The sequence below is a fragment of the Sciurus carolinensis genome, chromosome 3 (genome assembly GCF_902686445.1).
Source record: "Sciurus carolinensis chromosome 3, mSciCar1.2, whole genome shotgun sequence".
Taxonomy (NCBI): Eukaryota; Metazoa; Chordata; class Mammalia; order Rodentia; family Sciuridae; genus Sciurus; species Sciurus carolinensis.
This window is the reverse complement of record NC_062215.1, coordinates 145,498,738-145,524,658: the sequence shown is the minus strand read 5'-3', so window position 1 is coordinate 145,524,658 and position 25,921 is coordinate 145,498,738. Positions and strand designations below refer to the sequence as shown.

The 25,921-nt window shown below is 35.5% G+C and overlaps 1 protein-coding gene across 3 annotated transcripts in view; it reads right to left on the bottom strand.

The window, feature by feature from the left end:
• Plcl1 (phospholipase C like 1 (inactive)) overlaps positions 1-25,921 on the bottom strand; it is a 350,580-nt gene that overhangs the window by 47,476 nt on the left and 277,183 nt on the right. For all 3 annotated transcript variants that reach the window (XM_047545124.1, XM_047545122.1, XM_047545123.1), the window contains exons 2-3: positions 12,103-14,577; positions 9,549-9,752 (exon numbers count right to left, since the gene is read on the bottom strand). In XM_047545124.1, coding sequence (XP_047401080.1) covers positions 9,549-9,752; positions 12,103-14,523 — 2,625 coding nt within the window. In that variant the 5' untranslated portion in view covers positions 14,524-14,577. The remainder of the gene's footprint in view (positions 1-9,548; positions 9,753-12,102; positions 14,578-25,921) is intronic.

The following is a 25,921-nucleotide window of genomic DNA, read 5'->3' as shown; positions in this document are numbered from 1 at the left end:
ACTTTGAGAATTCATTCCACAAATAAGTCAGTCTGAAATATTTGCTTATTGATGTATCTCTGATATCCAGTGTCCTGGAACCCCTGAAACCAAGTGAAAATTTTGTTGCCCCTAAGATGCTAACAATTCCTCTCATACAGAAAATATGTCAGTACCCACCAGTGAAGGAAGTTTCAATGCAGAGTGTACCACGTCTTCCTTTTAAATTACCATTTCTGGTTGGGCACATGCCAGGGGAGGTGCTTTTTCTGAGTCCCCAATACTATACAAGCAACATATGTTCTAAAATGTAAACTAATAAAAAGCTCCACACAAACCTCACAATGAGAATGATAAAAGGAGAATATCAGATTTGTCTCATTTTTACTCAAATTGACTTCAGTAAGCAAAACTGTAGTAGGAAACTATAGATATACCTACAACTTAAACACATTACGAGACTGAATGTATACTAGTAATAATACTGACATAAGGAATATATTTAATCTAACCCGTTAGGTTTGGCTTGTGATACTTGCCAGGTATCAGTTCCAGTGTAAGTGTGATCGCGCAGCAATTAACTCTGTTTTGCTAAATTCCTTCTCAGGCTAGCACAATCAATGGCTCTCCAAATCACGCCCCAACTGACTTAGCAAAAGATTAGCCCTTGGTTCATAGTCTCTGACTTCTTTTTAACTTCAGACAATCTGTTGCCCTTACCATGGTAAAGTTTTAACTTTTATGTTAATGTTCAACGCTGCAGCACAGAAGTCTCCTCTGGAGAATGCTTTGGGTTTATTTTTACAGTTGCAGTCCCCTGGGACCTCTCCACCTCTGAATGATATATTCAAAACACTAACTGCCCCAAAGTTTTCACGCTAATTTAAACCACATAAAAAGACAAGCTATGTATTTCTTCTTGACTAGTAATGAAAAATTAGGCAGGATAGAACATTAAGAAAGATAAAACTCAGCTATCTGAAGAAAATATTACACAAAGGTCAGATAACTTTCTTTTAAAAATATTTGGAAATGAAATTCTGCTGAATACCATGCTGGAAGTAGGGATGGGCAGGTGTGTTACAAGTCACTGTGAACTGTACCATGGGATTCAAGGTCCTTGGACTCCAGCTCTGGACATAAAACATCATCTGGCCACTCTCTGGCGACAGTGTATCACTGCTCCTTCCCCTTTTAGGTGTAAGTCCTGCCTCCCCATCAGGAATGCCTATTCCTCAAGGATAGAAATTTTCCTTCATATCATTTCTTTCCCCCAACACCTTGCACAATGCCTTGCACATAACAAGTACCCAAAACATGTTTGTTCAGTTGACTAAAGACCAAAACAAAATATGTAGAAAAGTGTTATTTTACAAGTGGCCATATGTGTTCCCACCACATTTTACAATTTCTCTTAGCTGTCATGCTTTATATCACAACTAGTCGTGCTGCTATTTGCCTCTGTTTTTTCATCTCTCATTTGGACAGAACTACTAACATTCTTAGTATGTGGTGTATATTGCACATACATCACATAAAGTCACAAATGAATGTTTTCTTGATAAGGTCAGTTTTTAGAAAAGTTAGGACAAAAGGATGGACTTAAATTGATGGAGAAGTGGGTCTGGGAAGGTATTTCAAGTGATACAGGGATGCAAAATGAAAAGGAAGTAGGAAATACATCAGACCGACTGGAGGAGAGAGTTCAAGCAAAAAGAATGGAGAAGGGGGGTTGGAAACATGCCATCACTGGTGGATGAAGACTGAGGTAATGTGTTCGTATATCAAAACATTACATTATACACCTTAAACATGTGAAATTTTTATTTATCAATTATGCCTCAGTAAAACATGGGTAAATTAAAAATATAATTACAGGATGATTGTTCCAAGGCGGAGACCAAGTGAAGGAGTTTTACATAATTGAAAAATCCAGACAGGAGAGCACCTAGGTAAGAATCTTGACTGACAATGTATGGAAATGAATCTTACAAGACCTACTGTGAGGAAAGAAGCACTAGATCTCTCTAACATCAAATAGTAAATTCAAAAACCTTATTGGGGTTAATAGAGAGAATTTTAAATTTATTTGGAGAAATTTGGGATCATTTGCATGATCTTTTGTGGTGGTCAGAAAAGAGTGAATGACTACCTAGGAAATAAAAGGATGAACTCAATTTAGTTTATTTTAATTTTTTAGTTATAGATGGACACAATACCTTTATTTTATTTATTTATTTTTATGTGGTGCTGAGGCTCGAACTCAGTGCCTCACACATGCTAGGCAAGTGCTCCACCATTGAGTTACAACCACAGCCCCTGAACTCAGTTTCTGACCTGCTAAATTTGTTTGTCCCTGAGGTACGCAGGTCAAGTCCCGTAATCAAGTATAGAAATGTAACCATAGGAAATGGTTAGGGCTGAGGCTAAAGAAGGATTTTGAAAATAATACTACACCTATATGCATAAAAATACTAATGTAGAATGAAAAATATCCAAACATTCAAACAAATTTTGATAGTCCTACCAAATTGTTAAGTAATCCCAAAGGAAAGTTTGTTTAAATAATGAGAAACACCTGAGTTTGGGCAGTCATAAACTTCTAGGGCTGACTGGGACTTACCAGGTCACATCACTTGCCTGTAAGTCCCTGGAGAACAGGGTCTGCATACGTTTCACAGCATCTAACAGTGGCTTGTGCAAAGGAGGCCTCTGTAAATCCTTATGAAATTAAAAAATCACCATTTTATGGCTCTAACACTAGGCAATTCTTTCCGTGACCAATTTTCATTTTTTAACAACCTCCCAAAGTTAAATTAATTCTAAATAATACATGTATGTATGTGTATTCGAAACAGCATTTCTAAATATATGGCCTTTGTTTTATTTATTTACTTACTTTTTGCAAAATACATGATGCTAACAGCCTTAGAAGCAGTGACTCTGTGAATGTTACCTATTTCAGTGAGATATTTAAAATCCAGAGTGGACAAGTGATGCTTGCTTTTTCAGAGACTTGAATCCCCCCGCCACCCATTACAGCTCAATAAAATCACAGAAATGGTCTTCTGATTTCAAATGAAGTTCAGGGACTGTCCTGAAAAACCATTCTGAAGACTGCAGAGCCACCGAGGCAGCACTGAAGCAAAGGTTCTAACACTAACAGTTCTCTTCATGTCTCACACTGGGAAGGAGGTGCCAGTGCCACCTTTAACTTGCAGGGTCTTTTCTGCCAGCCTGAGTTTGGGATTGATAATGTTCCCAGTTCCCGCTGGTGCCTTTTAAAAGCTGAACACTTATCACCTCCAGCTGTGACAGGGCTACTCTCAAAAAAATTGTAGTTCTTTGTGCAACCACACCCTCACTTTACCCAGACTTGGGAAACCCTGTGTCAATATGATCTCTCCCTTTTTCCAGCCAAAATCTGCTTGTAGAACAGTATCTCTTAAATTCATAAAAGTATGAATGAATTACTATAATCTGATGTGTATGATTCAGAAATGTTTTTGCATTTTAAAGGAAATAAAAAGTCTTAACCCTAAGGGATTGGCTATAATTTTGAAATGTAAAATTCCAGGGAGAAGGCAGAAAACATAAGATGTGTTAAGACTGGAGAAAAAGTATGCCCTCCCCACTCTTCTGAAATAATGCCATGTTAATAGCCCCACTCTACTCAGAGTACATTTGGTTTTTGATTTCTTGATATTAACACAGTTGCTATAATAGAATTATAATTGCAACTCTAAAATTAATATGACTTTTAAGACTAAATTTTAAAACCTTAAGGAAATATTTCCAAATACTAAATGAATGTGTACTTAGTAATGAATAGTGACCATCTCAGGTCACTATAGAAAGCTAAATTTAGAAGAAGAAAAAAAAATCTCACTGATGAACTCAGGGTCAATGTTTTCAAGAATATTTCCATTTGTTTCCCCCTAATAACTAGCATAATTTGATGCAGTCAAGTTGGATTTCAATAAATGTAGGTTAGGGTTAATTACATTGTCTGATTTGTTTCTAACAACACTGAAATATGTCATATATTTTTATTTGTTCAGAAAAGATTTCAAGTGTTTTTTTTTTTTTTTTTTTTATTCTGAACATAGACTTCATGATTTGGGTGGGTGTAATTTTTCTTCTTGGATGGCATCTATGTGATCCAATACCATTTTTAGGAAATCTAAACATTCAAGGAACTTGAATCTAAGTTGAATCCAAGCTATTTATTTTGGAAACTCTGCCCCTGCCCCCACCACTACTAGGTAATATGCCCTGGATTTTTTTTTTTTTCCTTTGCCTTATTTGTCCAAATAAGTTTTTACTAGTAGAAAAAAATGTAGGGTTTTTTAAAAAAAAACACTTTACTTTTTATGAGAAGTTTTAAGTTACACAAAAATTGAGTGGAAAGTACAGAAAGCTCCCCTATGCCTCTCACTCTACCTCTGCCCCCACCCTGGTCCTACTGTTTATATTTTGCATTAGCGTTGACTCTTGGTGTAGTACATTCTGTGGGTTTTGACAAGTGTGTGATGACATGCATCCCTATTATGATATCATACAGAAATTTCACTGCCTAACAAAATCATCTGTGCTCTACCTATTCATCCTCCCCCAACTGCAGACCCTGACAACTACTGATCTTTTTACCGTTTTCATAGTTTTGCCTTACTCTATAGATTTTTAACCAAATATGTACAATAGGGAATAATTCAAGGGTGGTATCAGAGAGGCAAAACAAAAAAGATTGAATGATTAACCATAAAACAATTCAATTATAGGATGAAAACTACATTATTTGCACAGGCAGTAGATGCTTCTTTTTTAAAATTCAACTAAAATTAATTGCTATCACATATATATATATGTATATACATATATATATATACACACACACACACACACACACACACATATATATATATATATATATACATACCAGCAGTATTTTAGTTGGTAGAGATAATAATAGGAAGCAGACAGAGTCTCTGCCCTCATGGAGTATGCATTCCAGTTGAGGGGTAAAAGGCAAGAAGATAAAAGAAAAACTTTAAAAAGACCAAGCAAAACAAAACCAAACTTCTAAGAAGGATGATGGAAAAATTCATGGCTAGGTGATAAGAGTGACAGATGCAAACAGTAGTTAGGGAAGGCTTCTCTAAGGAAATGACATTTGGGCTAAGAATTAAGTGATGAAGCACCAATCCATACAGGGAAGAACATTCATTCCCTGGGGAAGGGAACAGGCATGAACTGATTGAAGGAAAAAAGTCTGAGTGGCTAGAGAAAATGGAACAAAAGAGAGTGTAGGGGTGAAGCTGCAGAGGCAGTGAGGTTGGAAGAGGCAGTTAAGATTGCAAAAGCAGGTTAGATCATAAATGATTCTGCAGAGTCATAGTTAGGGGGATTAATTTTATTTTAATGGGAAGTCATTAGAGAATATTAAGCATAAAAATGATATATGTTTTTAAATGATCACCCTGGATCTATAGAGTATCTCAGGAGACTCCTTTAAAATAAATACAAACCCCAATACACCAAGAGCATTAAAGATGCTGACTAATACAGTACGAATCCTAAAAAGTAAAAAAGATGTTCTTACTTTCAAGACCAATATCATCTTTATATGCATCTCCCCCTACCCACCCTTGACTCCCCCAAAAGAGATATCCAGTAGAAATATCAATAGTGTTTTTAATCACTTTGGCCAGGCACTGAGATTACCATTGGCATAGGGATATTTATACTCAATTCCCTACCAACATGAGAAATCATGTCCTAAGGTACACTAAATGAAGACTTCATTATAAGTAATTTTGATTTCTAAGTAACCTCCTATTTTAAATTTTGGGAAACCATGCTCTACCTGCAATTACAAGTTGCATTTTAAAACTACAGATGAGAAAAAGGCTAATATTCAGATTTGGCTTTAGCAGATAAAACTGAAAAAGACAAAAACACCATTTGGACACTTGGGTTGTGAAACAACAATTGCCAGCCGCAGTCCAGGTGCTTTTCTACTTCTTACAGGCTGAGCTGCAGGGGCCTGGCTCCCCTCTCAATGAATGATTTTCTTTCTTAGCTTACAAGAGAATAAGTGATTTCTGCTGTCTGTCTCTATGGCAACTAGTACCCTAATTTCACCTCTTAGATGGCAATTATACCTATTCACTGAACGGCTTTCAATCCCCACTTCCATGATGAAAAAATTGATTTCATGAAAAATGAGATACAGGCAATGGGTGAACTTTTCCCACAGCAACCCTGGAGGACAGTCAGGCACTTAGAGGCAGAATATGCTCTGTAGAGGTTTTTCTCTTTCAGTCATAAAATGTTTATCCCAAATATCTTTCTTCTAGTTATTTTTCAATAATAAGAGATTAGTCTTTTCTTCCTCAAAATTTATTTCTATTCAATTATAAAATTGGTCACATTCATGTTAAAGAGTTTGGCAAATGCAGAAAAAAAAAAACAGAAAAGCAGGAACAAGAAAATAAAATTCACACTCTCCTACAAAAATAATCACTATTAATGTCTTGCTAGCATTTTAGTACACACACATATAAATATAGTTTAAATCCCAATGTGACTATTTTTATAACCAGAGTTTTTCACAAAACACATTATGAGTTGTCTCCATATCATTAAATAGTCTTCAAACACATGATTTTGATGGCTTCAAAGAATTCATTATATAGATTACTATATTTTATTTAACTAATTCTTCTATGTTGACATTATTAAAAATAAATATTTATGCACATCTATTGTCTTAGAATAAATCCGAAGAAAGGAAATATGTAGAGCAAATGAATAAATATTTTAAATTGGATTGCCAAATATTTCTTTTTGAAATATATATCAATGTATTTACCCACTAGAAGTAGATGGATAAAAGTATCAGTTCCTTAAATTTTTAATCAGATGTATTATCTTTCAAAGAAAAAACATGCCAAAGGTTAAATATGTTTCAAATTTTTGTTTTTCTTGCCAGGGGACAGTGTACAGATTTCTTGTTCACCTCTGTAGTAAAGTCTGTTGTCCCCCAATATTAATTGTCCCCTTTTTCTCAGTAATAGGAAAGACAACTGTTTTTGTTTGGATCTAGAAATGTTCCCTGAAAAGCTCATGTTTTGAAAGCATAATCCCCAATCAGGAAGGTTCAGATGTGGGGCTTTTAGGCAATGATTAGAACTCTGACCTCAACAGTGGATTAATCCATTTGATGGACTAATAAATTTGAATGAACTATAATGGGTGGTAACTGTAGGCAAGTGGGGCATGCCTAGAAGAAACAGATCACCGGGGGCATGGCCTTGGATGATATCTGTCCCTGGCTTTCGCTTTCTCTCTCTCTCTCTCTTTCTCTCTCTGTCTCTGCTGAGCAGCTTTTCTTCACCACACCTGTCTACCTGATGTTCTGCCTCACCTCAGACCCAGAGCAAGAGTCAGCCAAACATGAACTGAACCTCTGAAACCATGAGCCCCAAATGAACTTTTCCTCTTCTAAGTTGATCTTGTCAGGTATTTTAGTCACAGTGCTGAAAAGTTGATTAACACAACTTTTATTATATAGCCCCTTGAAAGAACATTTCCCATTCTCCTTTGCAAATTCGTGTGCTTGTGTCAACTCTAGACTAAAGAAATAATCAAAAATAATCTTTTATTTCCAAGAAATGCCCTTTAAGGAAGTGAATATGCCTTTCTTCTCCTTATCATTCCTTTTTTATTACTTCAGGATTTGCATAATTTTTAATAATATTATATTCCAGTTACAAATATTAGTCCATATGGTATTTCAGAGAAGGTAATGTACCTTGATAATCTTTTTTGTTCTGTTTGTAATACCATACAAACAAAATAAACAGAGAAATGAGATTTCAAGGCTTTCAAAATCAAACATTGAATAATTTGAATTGCAAACAAAATTATACATATATCAATAAGGAAAACAAAAGGCATATAATGAATTGTCTTGGAGGGAAAATAATTCTCAGAATAAATAAATACATTTTTTAAAATTACAGGTCTAAAACTTTTTTCCCTCCATATTTTTATTGGTGCATTACAATTATACATAATTGTGAGATTTGTTGTTAAATGTTCATATATGCACACGATATATAATATAACATGGCCAATATCACTTCCCAGTATTTCCCCTTTCTTTTCCCTTCTCCCTCCCTCTGGTCCCTTTCCTCTACAGATCTCCCTTGGAGAAAAAGTTGCTGTCTAAAGATATTTAGTATCAATTAGCATTTATAGGTGAGATCTCAGTTTTGAGGCCTTGCAAGTAAAATGGACAAAGCAAAATATTGGTTTCATTTGGGTGATTGAATATAACTTTACAAAGTGCGAGGCAACTTCCTGTAGGAAAGAATTTAGTAGTGCTCTGGGGCAAGGTAGGAAAGAGTTAAATGGAAAAGTTTTGAATAAATTTATCAGCTTGCTTTTTCTTACATTTGGGATTATTTCCTTCTCGTAAGTATTCTTTCTACACATTTTACATTGTTAAACTTTTAGGGGAAATCAGTTTGTAAGGTACACATCTGACCTGCTCAGCTTGGGAGTGAGGAGATTTACTCTGACATGATTAAAAGTCATTGTCCTCTCAGGGCCTCCTCTGCCCACTTTGCCCAAACCATTCTCATCCAAGTTGCCATCATCTTTCCTGATGGTTGGAATGCAGGTGTTATGGTTGGTGCTCCAGTACCATTTTGGGCTGTAAGGACAAGCATTATGCTTTTGGGAGAGTAGAATAAAAAACTAGAAGGTTGGGTTCCTAAGATTTAAGAAATGTTGCCCTGGATGATTGGTCGCCAGATTGCTTTTTGCAAGAATAACCCTGTGTTTTAAAGTCATGATTGGGCTGCATTTTTTGCATGCACCTGAACTTAATCTTAATTGACAAAAGATTTTATCCATCTTTTTTTATTGATTTGTATGTATTTTTTTTATTTTAAGTGTATTTATGTGTTATCTGGAATATACATTACAAATTTTTCCAAGTTTGTCATTGGCTCCTTAATTTTGTTTAGGAGATACAAAAATTTAGTTATTCTCAAATCTAATTACAAAATAAATTTTATAATATATTCAGAAAAATAAGGTAATATAGACAGAATATAGATTATATTATTATAGAAGCTCATTAGAGAAGACTCAGAAATAGAGATTCCAGACAAGTCTTTTGTCCTAACCATCACAAGGCAGCTGTGGGACATAAATTTATTCCTAAAAATATTCAGGTGAATTGCACATTGCAAGCTAAAGTCCTTCAGATGATGAGGTTGTATACTTTGGAGAATTTGTTAAATATGTTATCCTTTGCTAAAGCAAAGATTCTCCATTTATAATCTGGGGTGGGATGGGGGTTCTAGGTTCAAGAAATCTTCTGAGAGGCCTCCACTGTGACTTAGTAGTAAGTGGGCCAACTCTGGTTGCCACCTTCAATCCATGTTTTAAAGGCAGTAACTCTGTGCTAGTCATTGGAGTTACACAAAAGGACGTCTGCCTTTAGGGAGTTTCCATACACGTAGACAAGAAATACAGAGTTACAGTTTTCCTACCAGATCATAAGCAGCCAGCATCTTTTTCTGCACATCTGGAATTGCACCCAGGGGCTCCAGGTAAGGGAAGCTGTCTTTCATCACAAGAGAGACTGAGGGAGTATTGTCACTGGTGATGAGCCGAGAGGACAAGGTTAACAGGCACTGCTTCAGACTGGCAATTGGAGGGAGTCCACACAGTTCCTTAATGGACACTATTGCATTCTATGAGGAATAAAAAAATGGAATCACACATCTGGCCACATGGCCCATTACTCCCAGCATGCCCAGGTTGACATACAAGTATATTCTTAAAAAGACATATATAATTTGAGGTACACTAGATTATAATCAACTGAAAATGTAATATGCACAAAGATAACACAGAGAGAGCTAATTCATATTATATACGCTTCATCTTTCTCAGTTTTTAGTAGCTGCCACAAATATGCAACAAAAGCAAAAGAGATTGTGACCCAAGGTTGCACATACTAGAATGGTCACACAAACTAGCACTGGGTGGGCATGAATATCTTATTTGATTTGTATTATGATGATCAGGAAAACATGTCAATGTATACTAGAAGGCATCTCCTTGGGGCTTTTCCCCACAAGGTAGCAGCTGTTATTGGTCACCAGTCTCCACTAGACTGTCAATGGCATTCCTTTGTCATCCCATCAGAATAGCACCTGGCACACACGTGTGCAAGCACATACATGCATGCACACACACACAGAGAAAATGCATTTCATGTACAGATACATTCATCCATGTTTCAATCTTTAAAAAATTTTTGAAATAATAATTTTAACTATTTTACACTTATTAACAGTGAACAATATCTAACCTATTGTCTCAGAAATTTAGGGACAATGATTGTATTCATTTTTTCTATCAATTAGGCTCCAGGTAACTCTTAATCCAAAGTACTATAGGTTGAGATTGTATTATCAGTACTAACTAGAAAAAACTTAAAACCAACTCTTCTTAATATATATTCTAAATATATTTCAGGGCTGGGGATATAGCTCAATTGGTAAAGAGCTTGCCTTACAAGCACAGGGCCCTGGGTTCGATCCCCAGCACCAAAAAAAAAAAAAAAAAAAAAAAAAAAAAAAAGAATATATTTCAATAATTATACAGAAATAAAATATAATTCTAGTATTTAAAATCAGGTATAGAAATGATTTATAACTAATCTAACACAGGTATATACAATAGCACTAAAATTATATCTGAATTTGCCATGTAGAAGATGCTGATATTTTGCACCTATTTTTAAAAGAGTGGCTAAGGCAACCCACCTCTAGTCAGATACTCACAATCCGACTATTTACATGTGATTTATGTACAATACTATTTTCCACCATTTTGGCTATTTAAAATCTATTTTAAGCCTATCTCAGAATGCCTCTATGAAGTTATATAAAAATAAAGTTTTCAGTGAGTCATGGGTTTGTGGTTCTATATCATGTGAATTGGAATGGGTTTTGGTATTAGATACTCCTGGATTTGACATCTAACATTACTATTTATTAACTATAATATTTGGGAAATCACTTAACCTCTTCAAGTTTAATTGCTATTTTGAAAGCAGGAATTTTTTTGTGAGGATTGAAATAAAATGTTAGCTAAAGGAATAAAATGAATTAAATGTATTCACTATGCACACTACAATTAATTAGTATATATTTGTTGTTTGATTGCTTCTCAATAACACTAGCCTAGAATAAATATATTAAATAGTATGGAAAAAGTTCACAACTCTCTCTTATGTGCATTCGTGAACAGAAGGAAACCCATCCATTGACTTTCTCTATATTAAAGCTGGACAATTTCTATACACTCTCATTTAACTCTCTACATAACCCTGCTGTGTAAGCATAACTAATTTTCTTACCTTATGCAGAGAAAATTCATGATTAGAGACCTGAAATAATTTTCTAAAGATTGCAGGGATAGATCTAATCCAGAATCCACATTCTTTAAATTAAACCACATTTCTAAGAGAAGGTTAATATCATTTTCAACAATTTTAAGTGCTGGATTTTGTTATGTTTTATTTTTTCTTGTGGGAAATAATTCATTACTGTTGTTAAACATTTAAACAATTAAAACAAAAATCCAATAGGCTTTATTTTTGTTTTATATGACTTCAAATTATTTTCCATATTCATGTCTGAATATATTTTACATATATACTTGTATTGCTGTGTTTGCATATATAATTTTATATATTACACATATTTTATATTCTACTTTTTCATATATACATTCTCACATATGAATTCTATTATATACTAAGACTATTTAATATATATAGAGAGAGCATTTTGCTACATTGACACTCCATTAACTAACAGGTCAGGCCAAACATACCACAGCATTGACATTAGAAACAAAGTGTATCTGCTTTACCACAGGAAGTATTATAGTTTAGTGGTACACAGGTTTACACAACATTTGTGATAATGTTTTTGCAAATCATGTCATTAATAAAACACAATGTTCACTGGTAAGAAAATAGTAGGCATAAATAGGGAAGGATAAGAAAGCATGGGATTTTTCTCCTACCTGCATATTTTCTCTCATATCTATGGCTTCTCGTAAGGGATGCACTGCAATTTTGAAGATGTCATCTATGGTTTTAAGACCAATATTCCTGAGCATGGTATATTCTCGAACTTTCTTCCCCATTCTCACTGAAAGGCTGCGCTTCTGTGCCTTTCCTCCTCCACTTCGATTAGTTATTGCTATGTGGACAAAAAGGGTTACGTGCTCCATGATGTCACCTACAAAGGAGCGTAAGGGAACATGCCGATATCCAGGCTGCAAACATTCAAAGGGTATTGTGTATTGCCCTATAAACTCATCCCCAATGTAGTCATCATCAAGGACAACAAAACGGATCATGGCTAGCTCAGGAAGGTTTACTTGAAACTCAAACGTTTCATCAAAAATAGGATTATCACTGTTTTGCTGTACAGTTTTAGTTCTTTGTTCAGAACAGTCTGCTGGAATTCCATGGATCTCTATACAAACATAGGGATCAATGACATCCCCTTTGGCACAAGCTCCCTTGGGCTTTGGGAAATTCTGACCACTGATGATCTTGATGTGAAGAGCCAGAGGAGACACCCCAGGTACAATGCCTTTTGTATTTGCACTGAAGTAAGATACTTCATCTCGCATAACCGATGGCCTTAGAACATAACCACATCCTCCGTTTTGAAGAAACCAGCCTGTGTGAAGATCCATCATTGGACCTGGAGTCTGGAAATTCATTGCCACAATCTGACAGCCACAATTCCAAAAGTCCTGGGGATTCAAGTTACTGGAATCGATCCGCATGGCACTTGGATATATTCTTGATAAGAACTTCTTATTATAATTTACAAAATCCTCTGGATATTCATTTGCAATTCGGCTGGCCTCTGTCTCACTAAATGAACAAATTTCCCAATAGTTCTGGCTTTTCATAGATACTTCAAAATCCCTATACTGAACAGATTTACAAATAGATACCAAATCAGAGAGCTCCTTACAGAGCCAAATTTGTTTCTGTTCACCATTGTAATCTACTGACATCCTTCGAGACATTTCAGCTTCTTCATCTTCATCCGTTACTTCTCCTTCTAACACATCAGAATCAGAAGGCAATTTCTTTCCTTTCACAATGATCATTCTTTTTAGTTTTTCTGGTGATGGGAGGTAGGATTCTGATGGCAAAGGTGCTTCAGTATAGAGTTTATTGCCAAAGATTTTTTTCATCTGTTCAACCATTACCTTCTGCTGTGGTAGAGAGCAGTGATTCCCCAAACAAAGAATGAGCGGGTACTCAGAAGCAACAAAGGCAAACTTATTTATCACCTCTATGACACTTCGAAAGGAGACATGTGTTGTCATGTTGTTTCGATTACATAGGATTGGTTCATTATCTGAACCATCACTTACATCCAGTTCAACACTTCGACAGCCCATTTTCAAAGCTCTAACATAACCATTGATATCAGCTGGTCCCCTGAACTGGTCTTCTATGAGATAGGTGTTATGGGAGGCATTGATATAGTAGTGAGATAAGGGCTGGGTCATATCTTGAGCAACCTTCTTTTGCTCAGGATCAAAAATGTCACACTCTGGTGACAATAAATACTGGGTAAAGCCATCGATTGCAAGAAACCCTTTTTGACGCCCCTCTTCAGAAAGTTCATATCTCCTAATGATATCTAAGCACATATCCTCAGTGATATGGGTGACTCCTTGCTCAGCTTCTAAAAAGAGCATGAGGTCATTGGCATCCAAAAATTCTTTGTTTTTAGATATCTGTACAAGTAAGAAATATACTTCTGGCCTGGTGCAAAGTTCACAAAAAGCTTCGCAAAATTCCTCTTCTGTCACTCGGGTGGTTAGTTTTTCTTTGCTCTTCTGGATTTCTTTAAACTTTAACCTGATCTTGGATTCCTTCAGAGTAGGGTTGAGCTGTTTTATTAACTCTACAGAGGTATCTTCCAACATAATTCCATTCCCATCAACATCTGCTGCTTCAAACACTGTTTTTAACCACATGAACCTTGGGGTGTTCTGGTTGCCCTCCATAAAATCAAGAGGTTGCTTACTACGAGAAACCAGGTATCGTAACCCAGATACCCAGATGTTTGCTACATCTGCTGAATTGGCAACTAAGTCCAGAGACTCATAGTTCTCCCCATGGAGTATGGAAAAAGCACAGTCCTCGCAAATCTGGTCAGCAAGGCCATTGTTCCTAAACGTTTCTGTGTTCTTGCCCAGCCTGATCTCTTTTATGGCAGAAATATCAAGCTTAGCTTTCTCGAGGTCCTTCTTGGAAGGTTCCCAGCGAAGGGCTTGGAGGTCTGTGTCCAGAGTAAAGAAGCGGTTGTAGATGCGGGAGTTGGGCCGGACTTTCTTCAGTTCACAGCCAGCTTGCATGAAGCTGATGCAGTCGTGTGCGCTGCTGATCTTCTTTTCCGATGGCATGCTGCTGAACGACACTGTTTTCTTTCTTCCACCGCACTTTTGGTTTGAAGGATCCTGTAAAACAATTTGAGAAGAATCAATCACTCTCCTTTAGAAAACAGACAAATGCATTGCCATTCTAGAGACTTCTCAAGCTCCACTCAGGCAGTGTGATTACTTGAACAGAGGTCAGCCTAAAATTTACCTTTTCACTGTTTCAGAAAAGAAATTGCAAAGAGCATTTATATGATTAGGCTCTGAAAGAAACTTCTTTTTCACATACTTGTGTGTCCTTTGAATCAAAATCAAGTATTAAGTACAAATCACTGCTATTTGTTTATTTGAGCAGATTTCTTAAGAACATTTAACAATAAGACATCAAACATCACCCATTCAGACTAGTACATCTTAAGCGGGCTAATAACCTGTCTTGTGGCTTCTTAAGTGTATTTAGGCTTCCTTGCCTATTGCCCTTCCTAATATACAGGTCCAGTCCCCTCTTAAATTGTCATCTCACAAAGGACAAAATCCAAAGTCATTACAAGCCCCAAATGAGTTAAAAACTGGCCAAAGCATGTGTGAACAAGTAATTAACTTGTCTGCTGATGACTGAAACCAAGATTATAAGATTATAAGTACAAGATAATAGATTTCAGTTTAGTCTTCTGTCACTGTCAATTCATTTATATTGACCATCTGACCAATCCCACTTAAAACTGAATATTTTTTTATGTCCTCTGTCTAGACTATACACTCAATTTAACAATATTCCCAAATACACTATTGGTTCAAATTATTCTCCTAGTAACAAATTTCCCAAAAAGCACCTTAATGCATGTTTACAGTACCGAATTGTATAAGCACACCAAAGAGGCATTGAAGTGAAAAGGGTCTAGAGGGTATTGTCCACAAGGTAAAAGTAACTTGTCTCAAGTGTCAATTGTTCCACTCATAGATATGTGATCTTGGGTAACTCACTTAACTTCTCTAAATCTTAATTTCTGCTTTTCAAATGGAAATTAGTAATCCTCACATAAAATATAGTGTTATTAGGGAACTCAAAAGAGAAAATACTCATAATTATTCTTTGTAAACTCCAAGTGCTTATAAGATTTATTCTTTTGGAAAGAAAAAAAGTATGTCTTCCTATACCTGCCACTATAGCACCATCAGCAGACACTGGCTAGGATATTGGGAATTAGCAAGAAGTTAATTCATTCTTGACTTCTGAATATTCTTCAGTGATAAATTGAAAATATTTTTAAAACAGTCACATGATGTTACCTGTTTCCAACACCAAAAAGTATAACCAAAGTAGTCTGGGCCATCTTCTTCACTAGCATTATTTTAAAACAGGGTAGAATCTCTTCTCTGGGACCTTACTTAATTGGTATTGCCCTTAATCCTGCCTATCCTGTGATTCAAGAAAGGCAGGGTGATTTATTATTCAATAGGCTAAAACCCTGCCTGAGAAAAGGAAACACAATTTGCTTTGGTTATGGGATGTTGGTTGGATGATTTATTAACTCAACTATGTATCAGATCTTCAAGTGACAAAGATATAAATTACCCAATTTAGATTACAGAATATTGCCTCTTGGTGCCCCAGCATTTGACAACTTAGCTCTTGTTTTTCCATAGAGTTGCTATTTTTAATTACCCCACAGTAGTCAATTTCCTCTTCCTTAAGTTAAAAAACAACTATAAATCTTCAGCTGCTTATACACATATGCTCTATTAGAACACATTTAAATTTGTCACGACCTACACACTCAGAACTATCAGATGCTGTGTGTATTTTCCCACACCATCAAAGCAGACATCTAATGGCACTGCTGAGATGGGATTAATCTACCAAGTAAAACAAAGAGGAAAGCTGTGAATTGGGATGGTAAATTAGACTGTGACACAGCTTTTAAAACTAACCACTTGACATGTCATTTATGCTAATGAGAGCTTTAAAAATATTTTTATATAAGAACATGTTCCAAATAGAATTACTGTCATCAGAGTCATAAAGCCTACAGTAGTTCCTAACAAACCTACAATGGGATGCCAGTGCTCCCCTAAATGCACATATGGCTTCTCTGCCCCTATGCACCCCATTGTACGAGCCTTCTCCACTGTTGAACACTCTGCTCTTGACTCTGCCACTGCTTATTTATGAGAACAAAACTGCTGCTTTTGTCACAATAGCTTTCTCTTATAAGCCTCTCTTCTTTGTGATGATATCTCCTTAAATCAACACTTGCCTTCCTGGTAAGATAAGCCTTCCAAAGATAATTTTCTACCACATCTGTGAAAGAAGCCACCTGCTCCATAATGCTTATTGCTTGCCTTGACCTACAATTCCTACATGATTACAAAACCTATCCCAAAATTCCTTAAAATTGGAATCTGTGGGAAAGATGTGATTCTTAAATTGTCCTCTCACAAAGGACAAAATCCAAAGTTATTACAAACCCCAGATGAGTTAAAAACTGGCCAAAGCATGTATGAACAAGTAATTAACTTGTCTGCTGATGACTGGAGCCAAAATTATATTACAATATGCTGGAAATGGTTCAGGATGCTGATATTTCTCTAGTTTTGGATTCAAAGCAATCACACTGGTCATGCTATGTTCTGGCTTTGACGGGTTAGGACAAGGGAGATGAAAATGGTGTGTCAGTGTGCTGGGAGGATGGAAGACCCCAAACCTCCTTCTGGCCTTCTTCACAACCATGGCCTCCTTGCCATAGACCTGCACCCCACACCTGTATGCCCTTCAAGAAGCTCGTGGCAGATTTGTGGTGAGGAAGGGGACTGTTAAGGTAAAGAGACTGAAAAAAATGAAGTGTTGGCTATAGATCTTCCTTGTTAATAAATACAAAAAATATGATGTAATGAGAGTGGATTCATTGCAATTATCTACATATTGGGTAAGACAGGTACTTTGGACATGTTCCAAGAGAAGTTAGGCTTATTATCAATTCAGATGTGCTCTTCTAAGTTTCTGGTTAATCAGATGTTTGAATTGATGCCAATGGTCACATCTACCTAGGTGATTTTTATAAAGTAGGAAATTTTTCAATTTTTTTTTCAAACTAACTTTCTTCACTCTGAATGAAAGCAAGAGACTGAGTAGCCCATCCCCGGCCCTCACTCCTTCTCTGGAGTTTTTCCTATAGCAGGGCACAACAAAAAACTTTAACTCTGTTAGGATGAATAGCACATTCTGATGCCTTTGTTCCCTAAGTTCATGTTTGGCTTCATATCCTAGTGGAGTACAAGAATTAGATAGCAAGCTTGATCCTTCCTATTCTTATCGGTCTATGTTTAAGTTTTCAAACAATCATTTCCCACCAATGGGAATCAAGAAGAGTCTCACAAAATAGTTTGTCGTGGTTTGGATGTGAAGAACCCCCTAAAAGCTCATGTGTGAGACAATGCAAGAAGGTTTAGAGGAGAAGTGATTGGGTTATAACCTTAACCCAATCAGTGAAGGTGGGTAGGGTGTGGCTGATGGGGGTGGGTCCTTGAGGGTGTGCCTTTGGGGTATGTATTTTGTGTCTGGAAAATGGAGTCTTTCTCTCTGCTTGCTGATCATCATGATGTGATCATCATGTGAGCCACCACACTCTTCTGCCATAATGGTTTGCTTCACCTTGAGCCCCGAGGAAGGGAGCCTGCTATCTATGGAAGACCTCTGAAACTGTGAGACCCCAAATTAACTTTTTCTCCTCTAATTGTTCTTGTCAGGTCTCAGTCACAGCAGTGAAAAGGCTGATTAAAACACTAAAACTCTAAGAGATAAATGTTTTGATCATTTGTTAAAATAAGACAGACACTGATTCATGTATGAGCACTATTTCTGGTATATTCACATTATAATTTTTTTGAGGGGATACCAGGGATTGAATTCAGGGGCACTTGACCACTGAGCCACATCCCCAGCCCTATTTTGTATTTTATTTAGAGACAGAGCCTCACTGAGTTACTAAGCACCTCTCTTTTGCTGAGGCTGGTTTTGATCCTCCTGTCTCAGCCTCCCAAACTGCTGGGATTACAGGCATGCGCCACTGTACCTGGCTTATCATGTTATAATTTTTAGTATATTCATCCTCTACTCTCGTGCTATGAGGGCTGATTTTTAATCTTAGAAATAATTTTGAACTTTTGGGAGAAAATGGTCAAATACTGTTCTAATTTTTTTTCATATTTTCTACATGGTTGTTCCAGTGTTAGTAACAGAATACCAATTATGATTAAATGAGACTCCTTCTTCTTTAACAATAAAAGATTTTCAGCTGTTTAAACATATTATTAAACTAAGATTGGAAAACATATTCATATAAGCTAAATTAATAAACCTGCTTCTATAAATTTCCACTGACATTTGCTATCTGAGCCTAATAAGGCTGGACATGCAGCAAATTCCTTAACAAAACCCAACAAACAAAATCATTTTTCTTCACAAAATTCTGATAAGCCCCAGAGAAACTGTTTATTCAGCACAAGCACAACTTTGAGTCTCATTCATGAAAATATTAACATTTCATAATAATTTCAGGGAAAAATTATACTAAAGTGACACAAAAATGTGAATTCACTTACTGCTATAGAAGTGTACATTTAAAAACCAGTTAACATGGTAAATTTTATGTTGTGTATATTTTAGTACACATGAAAAAAAAGTCTACCAAAACATTAAACAAATATTAAAAGGAGTAAAAGAAATACCATGCTCAACTTTTCCTATCTCTGACCTGATAAGCATGTTTAAACATCTGTAATGTCATCATATATTCTTTTTATTGTTTGGCAAGTTCTTTTTAGGTAAGGAGTTCTTCAATGATTCATTAATAAAACAGAACAAATTTAGAAAATCTGAACAGAAATCAAAAATACCAGTTGTCAAGTTATGATTAGAAGGAATCTTTGCTTCATGAGACAAGTCTCATGAGATAGAAATATCACCAGTTGAGATATGAAATATCAGAGGAGGTGACATTGAAAGAGGAACTAAGTTTACTTTCAGCCATGGCAGATTTTAGATGACTCTAGGCCATCCAAGTGGAGATATCCAGCAGAAAGCTGGATATAATAGACAAACCTCCAGAAATCCAGCTATATAAATCCAGTACACTAAAGTGACATTCTCTTTCATTATAAGAGATGGGTAGGGGGAAAAATTATTTTTCAAGAGTTCTCTTAAGAATGTCTTCATAAAAATTTAATAGGTTATTACTAAAAGATGAACAAAATTATAGTCACATGAGCCTCATTTTCAGCATCGAGGTCCTACCTGTTCTTGTAGACAACCTGTAAACTGTAACACTCTACTAGTTTTTCATTCTAGTTTTATGAACCTGCAAGTCAAACTTAGAAACAAAAAGTTTAATTGAATCCTCAAAGGATGTGGACAACACAGTCTAGAATCCATATGAGCCCCAAAGTTTAATTAAAAACTTAAAAAGTCTTTGTTCTCCATTCATTCAACTGACAAATAATAATAGCTACCTTTTCTATTCTGGAGACCAGCACATTACAGTTTTGAGTAAACTGATAAGATCTGATTTTTGTGTAAAATAGATAATTCTAGATGTAAGTTAGAAAGATTTGATACAGACAAAACTGAATGTGATACGATAGGAGAAAGAGATGGTTATAGCCTGAGGTAACTTCTAATAATAGGGATGGATAGGAGTTGGGAATGTTAAGAAACATGAGGTAAAATAAGAAATTTTGCTCTGGATTTAGGACAAATTCTAGGTTTCTGGCTTGAGGGAGAGATGAATAGAAATATCACCAATCGAGATACAAACTATCAGAGGAGGTAACATTGAAGGAAAAATTGTTTACTTTTGGCCCTGTTGGATTTTAGATGACTCTGGGTCAACAGGTGGAGATATCTAGCTAGTAGTCAAAGCTCCAGGCTTTGATAAGAGCTGAGAGCAATGATTTCCAAGAGTGAAGCAGAGTAGGTACAAAGTTCTATGATGGGAACAAAGGCCAGGATGGCTGTAGTATAATGAGCAAGGGATAGATTGGCTCCAAATGAGACCAGAGCAACAGGCAGAAGCAGAGAGTAACAATCCAAGGAGGACTATTTTTAAAATGGTGGCTTTACTGACTCACTCAGATTGGTGAGTAAGGAATGGAATTCAGTTCTGACACATTTTCCTTGTCCAGTGTACTTATGCCCAGATATACACCCATGTTTGACAATTAGGTGGTGCAGAGAAAACTAATCCTCCCACACAAACCTAACACTTCACACAAAACTCAAGGAGTTGGGGGAAAATGGGATCATCACTATGCCCAATGCCTTCAAGATTCAGATAAGGGAAGGTTGCAACTTTACAATTATACTACTAATATGGCCAAAGTTATTTTTCCATGGTGATCTCAAATTACTTAATACAGCATTACAAACAGGTGATTCAACTTTGTTATGGTTAACAAAATATGGCCCACCCAATGTCACTGTGGTCATCTTGATATCTATCAATAAAAAGTATCTGAAGCTGACACAGTTCTGTGGGTCAGGGCTCTCCCTTATGGCTCCCTAAGTTAAGTTGTTAAGAAGATGAATAGTTATTTTACTATCTATAAACAACATTCATTCTTTACACTGTAAGTCAACAGACTTAAAGGCAATGCTAAGTGGATACATGTACCTGATCTCTTGTCAAATTAACTTCTTTGTATTTAATATTACATTTCATTTATAAAAGGTGATCCATTTAATGGAATACACTAAAGCCTTCTTTAGGAATGTCATATCACCCCAATATAAATACTGTGATGGGGGGATGATCTTACTACACATGTCCTGTGTTATGTCAAATGCCATATTCACTGGTGCAAAGATTGTGCCTCTACTAGGTGCTATGCATCTCACAAGTGATTTGTTCTATAATAAGCAAATCACAAATCTCAACCTAATGCTGCCAGGAATAAATGCTTCTTCTATATCACTCATTTAAAATTGAATAATGACAAAAACCATTGAATATAATAATTAGAGCAAATTGTATAAAGAATGTGTCTAAATAAACAATAAAAATAGCTTTAAGTAATATCAAGAATATTTGTGAACTAAGACCACAAGGGAGCATATTAGTGGGAGCTATTAGGTTTAAGGTTATATATTGTTTACACTGGATGCTATTGATATTGGTCTCTCCCTTAAAGGTGAAGTACTGGAAAACTTCAGGGACAATATATACCTACAGGGTAGAATTTGTACTGCCTCAGATCCATACAAGTAGATGGGAAAACACATAAACAACGTGAAAAAAGAAGAGAACAAAGTGTCCCAAACAAACCAAGATGTTCCAATAACAATCCACTAATAACACAGTAGAAGAAATGTCCAAGAAGGAGTTTAGAATGTACATGGTTAAACTGATCTGCAAAGTAAAGGATAGTATAAAGAGTGAAAGCAAAGAGAAAATACTGAAAGTGAAAGATCACTTTATAAAGAATTAGAAATTCTAAAAAATAAAATAAAATAAAATAAAAAGCAGAAATCCTGGAATCCTTAAACAGAAAGAATCAATAAACCAAATTATAAATTCAATAGAAAGCATCACCAACAGATTAGACCACTTGGAAGACAGAAACTCAGGCAATGAAGAAAAATTTAAAAATCTTGAAAATAAAGTTGACCATGCAGAGAAGATGGTAAGAATCCATGAACAGAACTTTCAGGAATTATGGGATAACATGAAAATACCAAATTTAAGAGTTATTGGGATAGATGAAGGAGCAGAGATACAAACCAAAGGAATGCACAATCTTTTCAATGACATAATATCAGAAAATTTTCCATACCTAAAGAATGAAATGGAAAATCAAACACAAGAGGCTTACAGGGCCCCAGATATACAAAATTATAGCAAACCCACACAATGACATATTATAATGAGAATGACTAAAACACAGAATAAGGTTACAATCAGAAAGGCCACACGAGGGAAAAAAACAAATTTCATCTAGGGAGAAACCAATTCAGATCTCAACTGATTTCTCAACTCAGACCCTCAAAGCTAGGAGGTCATGGAACAGCATATTTCAAGCTCTGAAAGAAAATGGATGCCAACCAAGAATTTTAAATCCACCAAAATTAAGTTTTGTATTAGAGGTGAAATAAAAACCTTCCCTAATAAACAAAAGTTAAAAGAATTCACAACTAGAAATCCTGCAATATAGAACATTCTTAACAAAATATTCCATGAGGATGAAGTGAAAAAAAAATGGAAAACCAGCAAAGGGAGGAACTACACTAAAGGAATAGTCAATCAAAGGAGAAACTAAGTCAAATTAAAAACCAGACATAAATCAAAATGATGGGGAATACAAATGATAGCTCAATAATAACCTTGAATATTTATAGTCTAAACTCACCAATCAAAAGACACAGACTGGCAGATTGGATTAGAAAACAAGACCCAACAATATGCTGTCTTCAAGAGATTCACCTCCTAGGAAAAGACATCCACAGACTGAAGGTGAAAGGATAGGAAAAAACATATCACTCATATGGATTGTATAAACAAGTAGGGGTTTCCATCCTCATATCAGATGAAGCAGGCTTCAAGTCAAAGTTAATCAGAAGGGACAAAGAAGGACATTTCATACTACTTAAGTGAATTATACATCAGCAAGACATAACAATTGTGAATATTTATGCCCCAAACAATGGAAGATTTATGTACATCAAACAAACCCTTCTCTATTTTGAAAATCAAATAGACCACAACACAATAATACCAGGTGACTTTAATATATATTTATCACTACTGATAAACAAAACTAAATATAGATCTTCTAAACAAAAACTAAATATAAAGAAACTATAAAACTAAATAATGCAATCAATAAGTTAGACTTAACAGACATATATAGAATATATCATCCATCAATGAGCAAATACACCTTTTTCTCAGCAGCACACAGATCCTTCTCTAAAAGAGAACATATCTTATGCCACAAAGCAATGCTTAGTAAATACAAAAAATGGAGAGAAAACCCTGCATTCTATCAGATCACAATGGACTGAAATTAGAAATCAATGATAAAATAAAAAATAGAAGCTACTCTAATACATGGAGACTAAATAATATACTATCAAATGATAAATGGACAGTAGAAAAAATCAAGTATGAAATAAAAAATACTTAGAAGTAAATAAGAATACTGATAAAACATACCAAAATCTCTGGGAGCACCAGGAAGTACTAAGAGGAAAGTTCACTGCATTGAGCTCATTCATTAAAAGAATAAAAATTCAACAAATAAATGACTTAATATTATAACTCAAAGCCCTATTAAGAAAAGAACAAATCAATACCAAAAACAGTAGAAGACAGAAAATAATTAAAATCAGAGCTGAAATCAATGAAATTGAAAAAAAAGAAACGAAAAACTCGACAAAACAAAAAGTTGGTTCTTTGAAAGAATAAATAAAATTAATACACCCCTAGCCACACTAACAAAGAGAAAACTCAAATTATAAAAATACATGATGAAAAAGGAAATATCACAATAGACACAACTAAAATACAGAAGATAATTAGAAACTTATGAAAATTTATACTCCAATAAAATAGAAAACTTTGAATACATTGACAAATTTCTAAAGACACATGACCTATCCAAACTGAATCAGGAGGACATACACAATTTTAACAGATTAATTATAAGTAATGAAATAGAAAATGCCATCAAAAGCCCACCATCAAGAAAAGCCCAGGACCAGATGGATTCTCAATCCTCCTCAAATTATTCCATGAAATAGGGAAGGAGGGACTGTGTCCAAACTTATCTTATGAGGCTAATATCACCCTGATACCAAAACCAGACAAAAATAGCTCAAGAAAAGAAAACTTCAGACCAATATCTTTGATGAACATAGACACAAAAATTCTCAATAAAATTCTGGCAAATCACATACAAAAACATATTTAAAAGATAGTGCACCATGATCAAGTAGTGTTCATCCCAGGGATACAAGGTTGGTTCAACATACAGAAATCAATAAACATAATTCATCACATCAATAGACTTAAAGATAAGAATCATATGATCATCTCAATAGATGCAGAAAAAGCATTAGACAAAATACAGCACCCCTTCATATTCAAAACATTAGAAAAGCTAAGGATAGTAGGAACATACCTCAACATCATAAAAGCTATATATGTTAAACCCAAGACCAATATTCTAAATGGAGAAAAATTGAAAACATTCCCTCTAAAAACTGGAACAAGACAAGGATTGTTCCAGTTCTTTCACCACTTCTACTCAACACAGTCCTTGAAACTCTAATCAGAGCAATTAGGAGAAAGAAATTAAAGGGATAGAATTTTGAAAAGAGGAACTCAAACTATCACTATTGGCTGATAACATGATTCTATATTTAGAAGATCCAAAAAATTCTACTAGAAAACTTCTAGAACTAATAAAGGAATTCAGCAAAGTAGAAGGATATAAAATCAACACCCATAAATCAAACACATTCCCATATATCAGTGGTGAATTGACTGACAGCAAAATTAGGAATACTACCCCATTCACAATAGCCTCAAAAAAATAAATAAATAAAATACTTGGGCATCAATCTAACAAAAGAGGTAAAAGACCTCTACAATGAAAACAGCAGAACACTTAAAAAAGAAATTGAAGAAGACTGTAGAAGATGGGAAAACCTCCCATGCTCCTGGATAGGCAGAATTCATATTGTCAAAATGGCCATACTACCAAAAGGATTATACAGATTTAATGCAATTTGTATTAAAATCCCAACAACATTCTTCATATCTAAAAAAAGCAGTCAAAAAATTCACTTGGAAAAAAAGAGACCCAGAATAGCAATCCTTATCAGGAAAAGTGAAGCAGGAAGCATCACAATACCAGACCTTAAACTATATTATAGAGCTATAGTAACAAAAACAGCATGCTATTGGCACCAAAACAGGCACATAGACTGTTGAGAGAGGTGATGGAGGATGGGAGAGCAGTTACTGAGATCAGGGGTCTCTGATGCCCTCATGGCTGTGGCATGCCCGGTTCCTGGGAATGTTTCTGTGCAAGGGCACAGGATGTCTAGTTGCTGTAGCAATGTCCTGCATAAGGAGGCTCTGTGCAAGAGCCTTGATCTAACCTTGATCTCAGGCACACAGCTCCTGGGAAGGAAGGAATTCTTATGCTAGAAAACCACAGTGTTTCACCAGCTTTGCTTCTCCAGTTCCTGCCCGTCTTACAGTAACTTTAAACAATGGACTTTCTTGAGAGCTACACAAAGCTCCTAACATTGCACTTTGCAACTATGGATTGCAACTGTGGAAAAGTTACATAGGATGTCCTAGTTTCTATAACTTTTCTGAATACAAAGAATTATGGTTGTGTGGTCTTTAACCTGATAATAAGA